The 14,544-nt window shown below is 30.0% G+C and overlaps 1 protein-coding gene and 1 long non-coding RNA gene across 2 annotated transcripts; both read left to right on the top strand.

Annotated features, from left to right (window-relative positions):
• Nucleotides 1–36: 36 nt before the first annotated feature.
• Nucleotides 37–6,715, top strand: LOC120148706. Its single transcript, XM_039161743.1, has 9 exons — nucleotides 37–83; nucleotides 2,923–2,974; nucleotides 3,018–3,128; nucleotides 3,596–3,615; nucleotides 3,840–4,005; nucleotides 4,575–4,685; nucleotides 4,951–5,014; nucleotides 5,914–6,070; nucleotides 6,566–6,715. Exons 1-8 carry the CDS (start codon nucleotides 37–39, stop codon nucleotides 5,925–5,927), a joined length of 585 nt encoding a protein of 194 aa, XP_039017674.1. The 3' UTR covers nucleotides 5,928–6,070; nucleotides 6,566–6,715.
• A 5,466-nt stretch (nucleotides 6,716–12,181) lies between these two features.
• Nucleotides 12,182–14,479, top strand: LOC120148720. The gene is made up of 4 exons (XR_005518399.1): nucleotides 12,182–12,336; nucleotides 12,442–12,539; nucleotides 12,636–12,761; nucleotides 14,368–14,479. It is a non-coding gene; the product is annotated as an uncharacterized LOC120148720 (long non-coding RNA).
• The last annotated feature ends 65 nt before the right edge of the window (nucleotides 14,480–14,544 follow it).

Here is a 14,544-nt window from a genome sequence, read left to right as displayed (position 1 = left end):
GATCCTGTTTATTCTCCTCCCAAGTGGACACCGACGATGGTAAAGATAACAACAGCCGCCGGCGGAGTTACAAGTGGAAGCACGTGATTGGATATTGTTTATAAGTTTCCACTAAACTCTTTTTTTTAATACTCCCAGATTCCTCCAACCGCAGGTCCTATTCTTAATTTTATTTTTTATGCTAGCGGTATCGGGAGCCGCTTGACCCTACAGATGTCAGACGATCGACGGCGGTGTGAAGGTGGCGACACAAACCGGTGGATTTCAACGGTGATTTGTTAATGGTGATTTGTTTTCCAGCTCGTGAAGAGGCGAATTTGGAATGATGCTGGCTTGTAGATAAACATGAATTAGTACAAATATTTTCAACTTTCGATGTTGTCCCTCCTTTGACCGATTGACAAATTGTTTATAAATTAAAGAATTTTATTACAGAGATTTTGATAATATTAATAAGCAATTAGGGACGGATTTAGACGGTGTAGATGAGGCAATTATCTTTTAAAATTTAAAATTATTGTATATTTTAGATTTTATTTATTTATTATTAAAAAAATATTTTCGACTCTTAAAATTTTATAAATTTAAATTTATCTCTTAATATAAAATCATATGTACACAACGATGTTTGATTGAAACTACCCTCAACACCACCAAGGCACGAGTTTCATGAGAATTATTAAACTATTCCTTTGTTTATCAATGAATTAGATCAATAATTGTAATGAAACAAATTATTGGTCTAAATCTTTTTTTAGTTTCTTTATCATGAATAAATCGTGGGTTTAATTCACATATTATAATTAAAGTAATCTTATTTATTTGTTCTTTAAATTCTAAAATTCAATAGAATGATATAGGGATAATATAAATTATAGGTTTAATTCATATATTATAAATTACAAAACACTCCTTTAAAAACTATTTTATGTAATATAACTACAATTGTATATAGTATGACACATGTATGTATACACGTATATCTATATGTATAAAACACTCCTTTATCCCTGCTGTACTTCTTGTTTCTCGAGTTGTATGGTGCTTGTGGCTTAATGTGTTTAGTTTTGTTGTTTTGTACTGTTTTTTTTCCAGATTTTGTATTTTGCTGAGAAATGAATAAGGTTTAATACAAAATAAGTGTCCAAACTATAATATTTTTATAAAAGGTGTCTAAACTATTTTTTGAATGCTTCCGGTGTCCAACGTTACCAATTTAGGTGTTCGGGCCGTGAACGGCGTTTATTTCTTCTGTCAAGTGACACATGTCACAATCTAATAATTTTAAAATTTATTTTTAAAAAATATTAACATATTTATAAAAAAAATCATAATTTCTCTTAAATTATAAAGAAGCCCCATATCTCTAAAATCCCCAAATCTTAATCTTAATCCTAATCCATCGCCATCGCCACCGACATAGTCCCTGTCACCTTCTCAATCATGTGTTGTCGTAGTTACCACTGATTGACCGTCGAAATCGTGTGGGATCACAATTTTCATCATAGGGTTCCTGAGGTATAAAACGTCGATTCGTCATCGTCAAAAAAATATTAAAATATTTTTGACAAAAAATAATCTTTATTAAATAATATTTAAAATCATATATTAAAGTTTTTTATTAATTTGTTTTTGAAAATAACTTTAAAATCAAAATGAAAAAGAAGAAATGAAATTAATCAAACTAAAATTCATAGATAATCGATTAAAAAAATCAAATTTTATTCGTAAATAAAAGAGATAATTTTAAAGAAAAGTAAATAAATCAAATAAAAATATTTTAAATTTCAAATTTTACGCTCCTTTGCAACGACTATTTTTTTTTTGATCTATCTTAGGTAAATAAATAAAAATTTGACTATTTATTCCCGCAATCCCGCCCATCTCAGGTAAAATTACTTCTGTTTTCAAACCCTAACATTTCTCTCACCCGCTATCATATCCTCTCTTTGTTCCATCTCAAACTCTCCAATTACACTCTCGAACGACAAGAATCTCGTTGCTATATCTTCATTTGGCCTTTCGTATTTTTTACGGTTTCTACTGCTTATGATTTAGTTATTTTTGAATTTTTCTTGATTACTCTTTATTTTTCAGCGACAAGAAGATGAAGAACAGTGTTTTATTTTGTTGTGATTTTACTTCTCGATTTGTTAATAGAGTCCCAATCCCTTGATTTTCTCATATGATTTTATCGTTGATGGTTTTAAATGGTACACTGCTCATTCCTTTTTGATAGTACTTACACTTTCCCCCTTGATTTTCTGTTTTGGCGATGATAGTTTAGTCTTTAATACAATTGCATACCTCAGTGTTCTTGATTTTCTTGATTACAACGTGGATCATTTGTCTATGTATTTGGATGTTGCCGACCCAGAAAGTCTACCCTGCTGGAGTGGATATGCACAGTTCACTTTGACAGTAAATAATCAACTTCAATCAGAAAAGGTATCATCGTTTACCTTGCTGTCTATGCACTTACCGTTTAAGGTATGCTTTTGTTACCTCTGTTGAACAGATTAATATGGACTTGATGCAACTAAAGGCAGGTCATATCTGATTAATTATCACATGAGAAAGAAACGTGACAGTTTAACATGTTTATGATGCTATATTTCTCAATCTGGATTTCTTGATACTATCATTAATAATGCTATATCAGTATTTTTTTTCCTTGTAAAACTTTTTTTTAAAGTTATTTCAAGGTACTTAATTTTTGTCCAGAATCAAGGCATCCTTAATATATCAATGTAAATTTCAAGAACCATATTGAAGCAAGTTACTTGCTTGGTTAATTGCTGATTCTATCATATTAGATATGAGAGTAATCTACTTTTAGTGTCATCAGAATCAGTATTGCCTATGTTTTCTTTCTCTATAGTTTACCTATAAATATGTCTTCTTTTCTCTCTGAATTTGCAGGTATGTTGGAGATTCTGATGGCAACATCAAGGTTTTTAAGATTGAACAAGAAGTACTTCATGTTATACAAATGAAATACACTATACCTTTCTCAGCTTCTCATGGTAAGTCAGCTCACGGACAGCGATCAATGTGTGTACACAGCACCGCCTGAACTTCCCTCTTTCAGTGATATGAAGGATTCTGATGATGAAGGGTTTTCTAATGTAAGTTTTCTCTTGCTTTCGGCAATGCTAGCTAAGTGCATTTAGTAAAATTTTCTACTCAAGTATCCAAAACAATTTGAATAAATAATATATGAATCTTCCTTCCTTTTAATGGCAACTGAACTCTGTGATGGTCATCATCTAGTAATGGTCTGAAACATTTTACTTTGTCTTTATAAAATCATATAGGAGGAGATGCTCTGTTTTTTATCCTATTATTATTTAAATGCTATTACTATTGGAATGTTGTGAATTTGAAGTAAAATTACTTCTGTTTTCAAACCCTAACATTTCTCTCACCCGCTATCATATCCTCTCTTTGTTCCATCTCAAACTCTCCAATTACACTCTCGAACGACAAGCATCTCGTTGCTATATCTTCAGTTGGCCTTTCGTATTTTTTACGGTTTCTACTGCTTATGATTTAGTTATTTTTGAATTTTTCTTGATTACTCTTTATTTTTCAGCGACAAGAAGATGAAGAACAGTGTTTTATTTTGTTGTGATTTTACTTCTCGATTTGTTAATAGAGTCCCAATCCCTTGATTTTCTCATATGATTTTATCGTTGATGGTTTTAAATGGTACACTGCTCATTCCTTTTTGATAGTACTTACACTTCCCCCTTGATTTTCTGTTTTGGCGATGATAGTTTAGTCTTTTTGATAGTACTTACACTTTCCCCCTTGATTTTCTGTTTTGGCGATGATAGTTTAGTCTTTAATACAATTGCATACCTCAGTGTTCTTGATTTTCTTGATTACAACGTGGATCATTTGTCTATGTATTTGGATGTTGCCGACCCAGAAAGTCTACCCTGCTGGAGTGGATATGCACAGTTCACTTTGACAGTAAATAATCAACTTCAATCAGAAAAGGTATCATCGTTTACCTTGCTGTCTATGCACTTACTGTTTAAGGTATGCTTTTGTTACCTCTGTTGAACAGATTAATATGGACTTGATGCAACTAAAGGCAGGTCATATCTGATTAATTATCACATGAGAAAGAAACGTGACAGTTTAACATGTTTATGATGCTATATTTCTCAATCTGGATTTCTTGATACTATCATTAATAATGCTATATCAGTATTTTTTTTCCTTGTAAAACTTTTTTTTAAAGTTATTTCAAGGTACTTAATTTTTGTCCAGAATCAAGGCATCCTTAATATATCAATGTAAATTTCAAGAACCATATTGAAGCAAGTTACTTGCTTGGTTAATTGCTGATTCTATCATATTAGATATGAGAGTAATCTACTTTTAGTGTCATCAGAATCAGTATTGCCTATGTTTTCTTTCTCTATAGTTTACCTATAAATATGTCTTCTTTTCTCTCTGAATTTGCAGGTATGTTGGAGATTCTGATGGCAACATCAAGGTTTTTAAGATTGAACAAGAAGTACTTCATGTTATACAAATGAAATACACTATACCTTTCTCAGCTTCTCATGGTAAGTCAGCTCACGGACAGCGATCAATGTGTGTACACAGCACCGCCTGAACTTCCCTCTTTCAGTGATATGAAGGATTCTGATGATGAAGGGTTTTCTAATGTAAGTTTTCTCTTGCTTTCGGCAATGCTAGCTAAGTGCATTTAGTAAAATTTTCTACTCAAGTATCCAAAACAATTTGAATAAATAATATATGAATCTTCCTTCCTTTTAATGGCAACTGAACTCTGTGATGGTCATCATCTAGTAATGGTCTGAAACATTTTACTTTGTCTTTATAAAATCATATAGGAGGAGATGCTCTGTTTTTTATCCTATTATTATTTAAATGCTATTACTATTGGAATGTTGTGAATTTGAATTGTAGTGTCTTAATGGTTGGATCCCATGTCAGAGATGCAACCTTTTCGGTGTTGAAAGATGTAGCAAAGGTAATATTCACTCATTGTCTTTTAATCTCTTTAATTCCACAAAATTTATCCTTATATAAATAAAGATTGGATGCTCGAGTTTATTATGTGTTTTACATATATATTTTTAATTAAATAGACTACCATTGACTTTCTTGCCAAAAGAGTTAAATCTATAAATTATATATGTGGTTTAAGGGGTGATTTTTCCCCGGAACAAACAAATGCCATATGACAACCTTTTTGTTGTCAGGATCTTAGGTTTTGCATAGTTTTCTCTGTAATTTAAACTTTCTATGAAATTAATTCCGTGGATGCGTATTTAATGTTAACCTACTGGGTTTTGGGTGAATAATTGGAAAAAGTTATTATATAAGTTGAGAGTGGATGATTTGGGTTGTGATAATCGTATGTGTGAAATTAGGCACATCATGTTTATGCATGGAATAAAATGTATGTTTATGAACATAAGTTTTTGATGCTAACGAATTGTTAATTTAAGGCATCATATTTGTTAAACTTTGGGAAGTTTGTTGCATGATAAGTAGTTTCAGACTGAGAACTATTGTGTCTGCTCCAATGAAAAATGGTACATCGTAAATGTAGTTTTGATGTTTATTGCATCTCCACTTTTAGGTTGGGATTTCTTTGCCTATTTCTAAGTGATTTTTAGGTTGGATGCTTAGCAAGGCCTTAGTGATAGGTTGCTTGTTGTTTGTCACATTTTTATTCTCCTGGTTTTGCAATTTTCAAGATAAATCCATGTGGCTGAACTTGAAATCTTCTGATACAAAACACACTCTGTGAATGTCTTGAATGCTTTTATTTTATATATCTGACATTGAAGATTTAATGGGTTCATTCTCATTTTCTGTATCGTTAGGTTTATTTATTTCACTTAAAGTTTAGAGTGTATGCAGAAATCCTGAGGTGAGGAGACATTACGAGCACACTCTAGCAATGCTCAAGGAAGAGAAGAAAGAACTAGAATCACCATTCCACAATGAGAAATTGTTGTCTGCCCAGTTAAAGCAAGAACTAGCATATGCAAAGGCTTAAAACAAAAACCTGTACGAGGTATAGTTTTATTAATTTATTTTAAAATTAAATTATTTATAAATTATAAATTATAAAATATCATAAGATTATATTAATTGAAATTATGTTAATATATTCTTAAATTAAAATTTTCTAATATTATTTAAAATATTTTTATATAATTTTTATATAAATTAATTAATTTATATAATTTATGAATACATTAAGGATTAGGATTCATTTACACTGCGCAAAACTCTTTTAGTTTTACACTTTTTTAGTGCCATTGGATTTAGAGAAATCAAAGGTTGAGACTAACTCGTTTTTTTAGTGAATATCTGTTCATTTTCCACGGTTAATCTCATTCTTTAATTTCTTTCATCCAATGGTCCTAAAATGGTGTAAAACTAAAATATTTTTACATAGTGTAATTAGATCTTGCCCCATATAATATTATTTAAATTATAAATTTAAAATTATATTAATAAATTCTTAAATTTAAATTATTATAATATTAATTAAAACACACTCTAGAAATCCAAAGGTGAGGAGACTGGCGAGCACACTCTAGCAATGCTCAAGGCAGAGAAAGAAGAACTAGAATCACCCTTCCACAATGAGAAATTGTTGTATGTCCAGTTAAAGCAAAAACTAGCATATGTAGCATAGGCTTAAAGAAGACATGCACAAGGTATAGCTTTTTTAGATGTATTATGATGGGCCACATAGTTCTTCGACTGTTTTAATTGTATAAGTTTGGAAAAGTAGCTTAGAAAATTTACTTACTAAATTCCTTTTGCATCTTAGGAGCTCCAATCCGTATGCGATCAACTTGTCTTGAGCAGTGAAGATGTTTCAAATTAGAGATATACTTGAAACAAGAGAACAATGGTACGTTGCTTATAATGTTTTGATTTGTTTCCCTTACTGATTGGTTTTTCAAACTCTGATTTATTAATTTATTCTTAAATTAAATTATTTATATAATTTATTAATATAATAATAATAATATTTAAATTATAAATTATAAAATATCATAAGAATACATTAATTTAAATTATATTAATATATTCTTAAATGAAATTAATTTAAATTATCATTGTTTCATTTGGATAATGATTATCATTGTTTGATTTGGATAATTTATTCTTAAATTAAATTATATAATTCAAACTCGGATTATTAATGTTTGATTTGGATAATGATTATCATTGTTTGATTCGAATTATGATGTGAATTGTGACTTTATAGATTTTAAAGACATGATGTGTTAGATGATGTGATTTGTATAATGTTTGATTCAATGTGTCTCTCTATAGGGTGCAATATTTTTTTTGTTAGTTATCTGATTGATTGACATTTTCTTTGTTTATTGTGAGCATAATTGTTTTGAGATTATTGATTGTATGGTATTTTGTTTGGAAAATGTCTTGTGAAATGTTGATATATCGAACTTAGAAATTAGGCAATGCATTTGGATTATTTATATATGTTATATTCTTACATTCGGATAAAATTAGAATTCTAATGATATATGTTGTCAAGTTATATAAGGATGTCACTTTGGATTCAGTGGCCTCAGCCTTTGTGGCAGACCCAACTTCGGATGATTTGTAAGGTGTACCGGTGCATGATTATTTGCATAATATTCGAACAATGATTATTATTGCTTGTTTTAGATTATTATTATTATTATTATTTGTTGTTTGAAAAATGTTATGTGAAATATGTTGATATATCAGATTTAGAATTTATGCGATGCATTTAGATTATTTGTATATGTAATATTTACATTCGGATTAGATCAAAATTCGAATGAAATATTTTATCATGTTATATTGGGTTTGGATTGATAGGGGAAGTTTAGTGTATTCACTTGATGTGTTGAATGTCACTTCGAATTAAGTAGCCTTTGTCTTTGTGGCGGATCCTACTTCGGATGGTGTGTTGTAGTTAGTGGTTCTATGGAACATACGTTTCGGACGGTGTGTAAGGCGTATGGGTGCATTATCATTTACATAATATTCAGACTGTGATTATCATTGTTTGATTCGATCTATGATGTGAATTGTGACTTTATGCACTTTAAAGACACCGTGTGAATATTTTTGTCAAGGTGTGTCACTATAGGATGTTATACTTTGTTTGTGAGGTTTCTGATTGACTTACATTTTCACTGTTTATTACGATAATGATTGTTTTGCGATTATTTGTTGTCTGGTATTTTGTTCGAAAAATGCTACGTGAAATAATTGATATATCATACTTAGAATTTATGTGATGTATTCGGATTATTTGTATAGGTAATATGCTTACACTCAGATGAAATTTGTTATAATTTTTTATTGGGTTGAGATTGATAAGGGAAGTTTCGTGTATTTATTCGATGGGGTGAAATTCACTTCGAATTCAGGGGTTTATGCTTTTGTAGCGAATCGTACTTTGGATGGTCTATTGGAGTTAGAGTGGTTCTGAAAACTTACTTTTCGAACGATGCGTAAGTCGTATGGGTGCATGAGCATTTGCATAATATTAGGACTGATTAATGTTTGATTTGGATTATAATTATTATTGGTTGATATGGACTATGATATGAATTGTGATTTTATGCTTTTTAAAGATATTGTGCAAATCGTTGGTCGTTGTTATAATATTTTTTCACGGTGTATCTCTCTAGGGTGTTGTATTTTGTTTCTGAGTTATGTAATTGACTGACATTTTTTTTGTTTATTATGAGCATGATTGTTTTTTTTTTGTTTGGAAAATGTTTTGTGAAATATTTTTATATTTCAGACATAGAATTTATGCGGTGCATTTGTATTATTTGTATATGTAATATTCTTCCATTTAGATGAAATATGTTATCAATTTATATTGGGTTGGGATTGATACGGAAGTTTTAGTGTATTCACTCCATAGGGTGAATGTAACTTTAGATTCAGGGTCATATGCCTTTTTGGTGGACAACACTTCGGATGGTGTGTTATAATTAGAGTGGTTCTCGGACTTTACTCTTTGAACAATAAGTTGTATGTGTGTATGATCGTTTGCATAGTATTCAGACTCTGATTATTAATGTTTAATTTGGAATATGTTTTTTATTGTTGTTTCGGGCTATGATGTGAATTGTGATTTTACACTTCAAAGATTGGGAATTGTTGGTCGCTGCTAGAATATTTTGTCAAGGTGTGTATTTATAGGGTGTTATATTTTGTTTGTGAGTTATCTGATTAATTAATTTTTTATTTATTTATTGCGTGCATGAATATTTTACGATTAATGATTATTTGATATTTTGTTCAGAAAATGTTGTGTGAAATATGTTGATATATCGGACTTGGAATTTATGCGATGCATTTGAATTATTTTTATATTTAATTTTTTTACATTTGGATCATTTAGTGTTCGAGTGAAACATCTTATCATGTTATATTGAGTCTTGATTGATAGTTCAATGTATTCACTCGACATAGTGAATATCACTTTAAATTCAATGGCCTTTTCCTTTGTGTCAAGCCCCACTTTGAATGGTCTGTAAGGTGTATGGGTCTATGAGTATTTGCATAATATTTTGAATATGATTATCGTTGTTTGATTTTGTCAAGGTGTGTTCCTATAGGGTGTTATATTTGGTTTGTGAGTTTTTTTTGATTGGGTGTCATTTTCTTTGTTTATTGCGAGATTTATTGTTTTGCGATTATTAGTTGTTTGGTATTTTGCTCGAAAAACGTTATGTAAATATGTAGATATATTGCACTCAGAATTTATGCGATGCATTCGAATTATTTGTATATATAATATTCTTACATTTGTATCTGATAAGAATTTGAATGAAATGTATTATCATGTTATATAAGGCTTGGATTGATAAGAGAAGTTCAGTGAATTCATATGACGGGGTAAATGTCACTTAGAATTTTGAAATTAATGGTATATGTTTTTGTGATGGACCCCATGGGATTTCCAAAATGTCTGATAGTAAATAAAATTTTTTGGTCCCATCCCCCTACGGGATTTCTAAAGCTGAACGTGGATGCTGCTATTAATGGTGATTGGAAGGCTTGCGATTTAGGCAGGATTTTAAGAGACGAGTGTTGCACAGTGTTAGGATCTTTTCAAGAAGCTGCTGGTCTGGGTCCTTTAATGGAATTTAAGGCCATTAAACATGGTTTAATTTTCTTTGAATCTTCTAGCTGGTGCTCTAAGAGACGGTTGATTATTGAGAGTGATAGTAAGTTGTATGTGGCCATGTTTCTTGATTTTTTTAGTTTTTTTTTTAAATTTGATTTATTTTCTGATTATATATTTGGGATTTTGTTTTTTACCTAAATCTAATAAATTGTTGACATTTTGGGTTTTCTTTTCTGATTACATGTTAGTGTTGTTTTATTTGTAAAGGTTTGTCGGTTCTACATGTGACCAATTCATTTTCATGTATGCCTGGTTTTGTTTCTCTTTTTATGTTTTGCTATGTCTTTGCTTTCTAAGAAAAATTATTAGAAATAAAATTTAGGACATTGTATTTTTATATTATTTGTTTGTAAAAGTAGTTTCTATGTATATGTCTACTTTTACAAACAAATATGTCTTCTTGCTCTATACTTTACCTATAAATATGTCTTATTTTCTCTCTTTCATATGGGAATTAATTTTTATGGAAATTGTAAAGTAGGTATGGGACTCGGAAAAGAGGCTCTTGTCTCATGTATATGTCTTTAAAGAAGAAATTACTTCTTTTGCAGTTATGCAAACTAGTCCCGACATGCAAGTCTAGCTTCGGTTCTTTGCTCTACTGTAGGTTATTTCAACTTTCAAGAGAGCACATGCGACAATTGAATTTTTCATATCGATTTAATTTCTAAATTTGCAGGTATGTTGGAGATTCTGATGGCAACATCAAGAGTTTTAAGATTTAACCAGAAATACGTCATGTTATACAAATGAAATACACTATACCTTTCTCAGCTTCTCATGGTAAGTAGACGTACATATCACTTAATATTTGAAGTATGTTAAGCATTATCGTGCATCGTAATCTTTTAACAAATAAACTTGACAAGGCTCAAGCCTTAAACCTTTGGGACGTTCTTGTTTACTCTCTAGTCTAGGCTTGATGACAGTGACATCATTATGCTCTCCTTGCCTACAAAATCCTCTTAAATGAATAAAGGATGCTACATGATTCATTTGGAGTTTCCTAATGGCTCATTTGAAACCTACAATGCCAAACTTCAGAGTTGACCGTTTATTTGAAAAACAGAAAGCTCTATGACCTTAATACTATCCCTGATTACAGGGTATATTGTTCATGTGTTAGTTCTGTTGTTGTCATTCTGAGAATTCTTGAAGTTATCTAATTAAGTTTTCATCATTTGTCTTTTGATCTGATGTTAATAGTTAATGAGCTCTTTTATCTATCTTTGCACTGGCAGTAATAGGTTCTTTTATCTAATGAAGTCTGACAAATGAAAATATGATTAAACAGAAGTCCTCATTTCCCACTCCACTCCCTTGGCTCATGAAAGTGGTGCAAAACAGGTTAGAAAAGGATCAATTAAACGTGCTTGGGCAGTAAAGTTGACTACAAGTTTGAAAAGTGAAAAAACCTCAAGTTGTAAGAAAAAGATGAAAGTTTCTTTTAGTGGTGACACAAAAAGTGTGTTGGCTGAAGATCAACAGCAGCAAGGAAATAGTAATATGGCTTTAGAAAGACTAAATGAAAAGGTTAATGGGAGTCCCACTGTTGGAATTTCATATGGTCATGGTTCAACAGTAAATAAGTTGCCTTTAGCAAATGAAGCGACCTTGTGTAAATGTGAGACCATTACAAATAAAACACAATGTTTTTTGTCTTTCAATAGAAGACTTTGAGGTTTAGTATTTCCTGTAAAGTCTATGATATGACTAAAATTGCCCATCTTTTCAATCAAATTGATGAAGTTTATTTGCTATATAAAATTGCAGGCTACAGGAGAGATGGTTAATTGCTATGAAGGTAGACCTGTACCTCAAGATTACAATGGTGGCTTTAAGGTCATACATTCGCACAAGAACTGCAGTGAATGGTAAAAGTGTTCATAACCGAATATGCTCTTTCGGTACAGTTTCGATAATTTTAATATATAATAATGTTATTTTTTTCAGGGCTCCTAATGTTTATTTTGAAAATGAACTCCAGAAGTCGAAAAATAAAATGCTCCTGTTGCGGACTCAAAGGTGCAGCGTTTGGCTGTTTCGAAAAGAGTTGTCATAAAAGTTTCCATGTTCCCTGTGCAAAATTAGTCTCACAATGCCGGTGGGATACTGTAAGCGATACAGATTGGGCAGTTTTCTGGACTTCATATGATTTTTTGGGAAGTTAAAGACTCGTTCCTTGTTAACGAGTGTATATTTATTTTGGATCACAATAGGATAACTTTGTAATGTTGTGCCCTCTCCATGCTTCTTCTAAGTTACCTAATGAAGAGTCAGAATCTCAAGGAAGTAGAAAAACAAGTGTTTTAAGAGGGTATGTTGAAGTTTCATCCAGTTTATTCTAGTTTCTTTACAAACTTCACCTTTTCATGCTCATGGAAATTTCATTAAGTTATTGCTTCATTTGTAGACATTTGCCAGTTCACAACAAGGAATATCCTAGAGGAAAAGAAGTCAATAGGCAGAAGAAAAGGAATCTTTGTGAATCGAGCGACAAATTGGTTCTCTGTTTCTCAGCTCTATAGTTGAAGAAAATGTAAGTGTCACAATTTATTGTCCTTATGCATTTTTGCTTTTTCATTCACATTAGGAAAATCCTCGACATTTACTATAATATTATTTATTTAAATTAAAATATCATAAATTAAATTAATTAATTTATAAATATATAAGGATTAGGATCCACTTATATTGTGTAAAACTCTTTTAGGTTTGCAGTTTTTTAGTCTCATTGGATTGAGAGAAATCAAAGGATGAGATTAATATGTTTTTTAGTATATATCTGTTCATTTTCCATGGTTAATCTTAGTCTTTAATTTCTTTCATCCAATGATCCTAAAATGATGTAAAATTAAAGAGTTTTACACACTATAATTGGATTTTGCCCCCATATAATAATATTAATATTTAAATTATAATTTTAAATTATATTAATATATTCTTAAATTAAATTGTTTAAATTATTATAATATTATTTAAATATTTTTATATAATTTATTCTTAAATTAAATTAATTAATTTATATAATTTTTAAATATAATAAGGATTAGGATCCATTTATAGTATGTAAAACTCTTTTAGTTTTACACATTTTTAGAGCCATTGGATTGAGATAAATCAAAGATTGAGATTAATTCATTTTTAGTGAATATCTTTTCATTTTCCACAATTAATTTCACTCTTTAATTTCTCCCATCTACTGGTCTTAAAATGGTATAAACTAAAAGAGTTTTACACAGTATAATTAGATCCTGCCCTATATAATAATATTAATATTCAAATTATAGATTTAAATTATATTAATATGTTCTTAACATAAATAATTTAAATTATTCTAATATTATTTAAATATTTTTAAATTAAATTAATTTATTCTTAAATTATATTGTTTATATAGATTATAAATATAATAATATTATAAATATCATAAGAATTTAGGTATAATTACCCTTTTATCCTAAGCCAACGGTTGAAATCCCATCTATAAAAATAAAAACTGAGCACTACTTATCACCCATTTAAGAAACTTGCCCATTGATTATATCAATCAATTCTTTAGATTCTCAGGTTAGTTTCTTTTACCCAATTCTTATATCTGTTACATTTTTCTTTTAATTTATACTTTTGTTAGATTATATTTTGTGATGAATTTTTTTTGGGTTTTTTTAAAAATTTGATTTATATTCTGATTACAGATTAGGGATTTTGTTTTTTTACCTAAATCTAATAAATTGTTGACATTTGAGTTTTCATGTCTGATTACATGTTAGTGTTGTTTTGAACTTGTTATTTCATTTGCAAAGGTTTCTCAGTTCTGCATGTGACCAATTCCCTTTCATTTATGTCTGGTATGGTTTCTCTTTTGTTGCGTTTCTCTGTGTTTGCTTAGTAAGAAAAAATACGAAAAATAAAATTTAGGATATTGTATTATTTGTTTGTAAAAATAGTTTCTATGTACTTCCATTTTCATTGTTTTCACATGTTGATGCCTTTGGTCTAGTGATTCAATTTTCTTTCTTCAGTTAACTCTGCCTTTTTTTATTCAAATTATTTTTTTAATGTGACAATCGATGAGTTATTTTGCATGTTCAATATTTTGCAGCAAGCTTTCTTGTTGTTTATGCTCTCTTTTTTTCGCATAGGCTTCTCACATGGTCAACAATATGAAGGAAGAGATACCATATTATTCCATGCCGGAGTACCATTCTCGGAAGGAAAGTTTGGGTGGTAATACAAAGGGCTAGATCATTAAGTACCGTTTTTTATTTCTATCCCTTTATTTATTTATTTATTTATTTATTCTGCATATATGAAATGAA

This window comes from Hibiscus syriacus, unplaced genomic scaffold (genome assembly GCF_006381635.1).
Source record: "Hibiscus syriacus cultivar Baekdansim isolate YM2019G1 unplaced genomic scaffold, ASM638163v2 tig00110985_pilon, whole genome shotgun sequence".
Taxonomy (NCBI): Eukaryota; Viridiplantae; Streptophyta; class Magnoliopsida; order Malvales; family Malvaceae; genus Hibiscus; species Hibiscus syriacus.
This window is presented reverse-complemented; position numbering and strand designations above follow the sequence as displayed.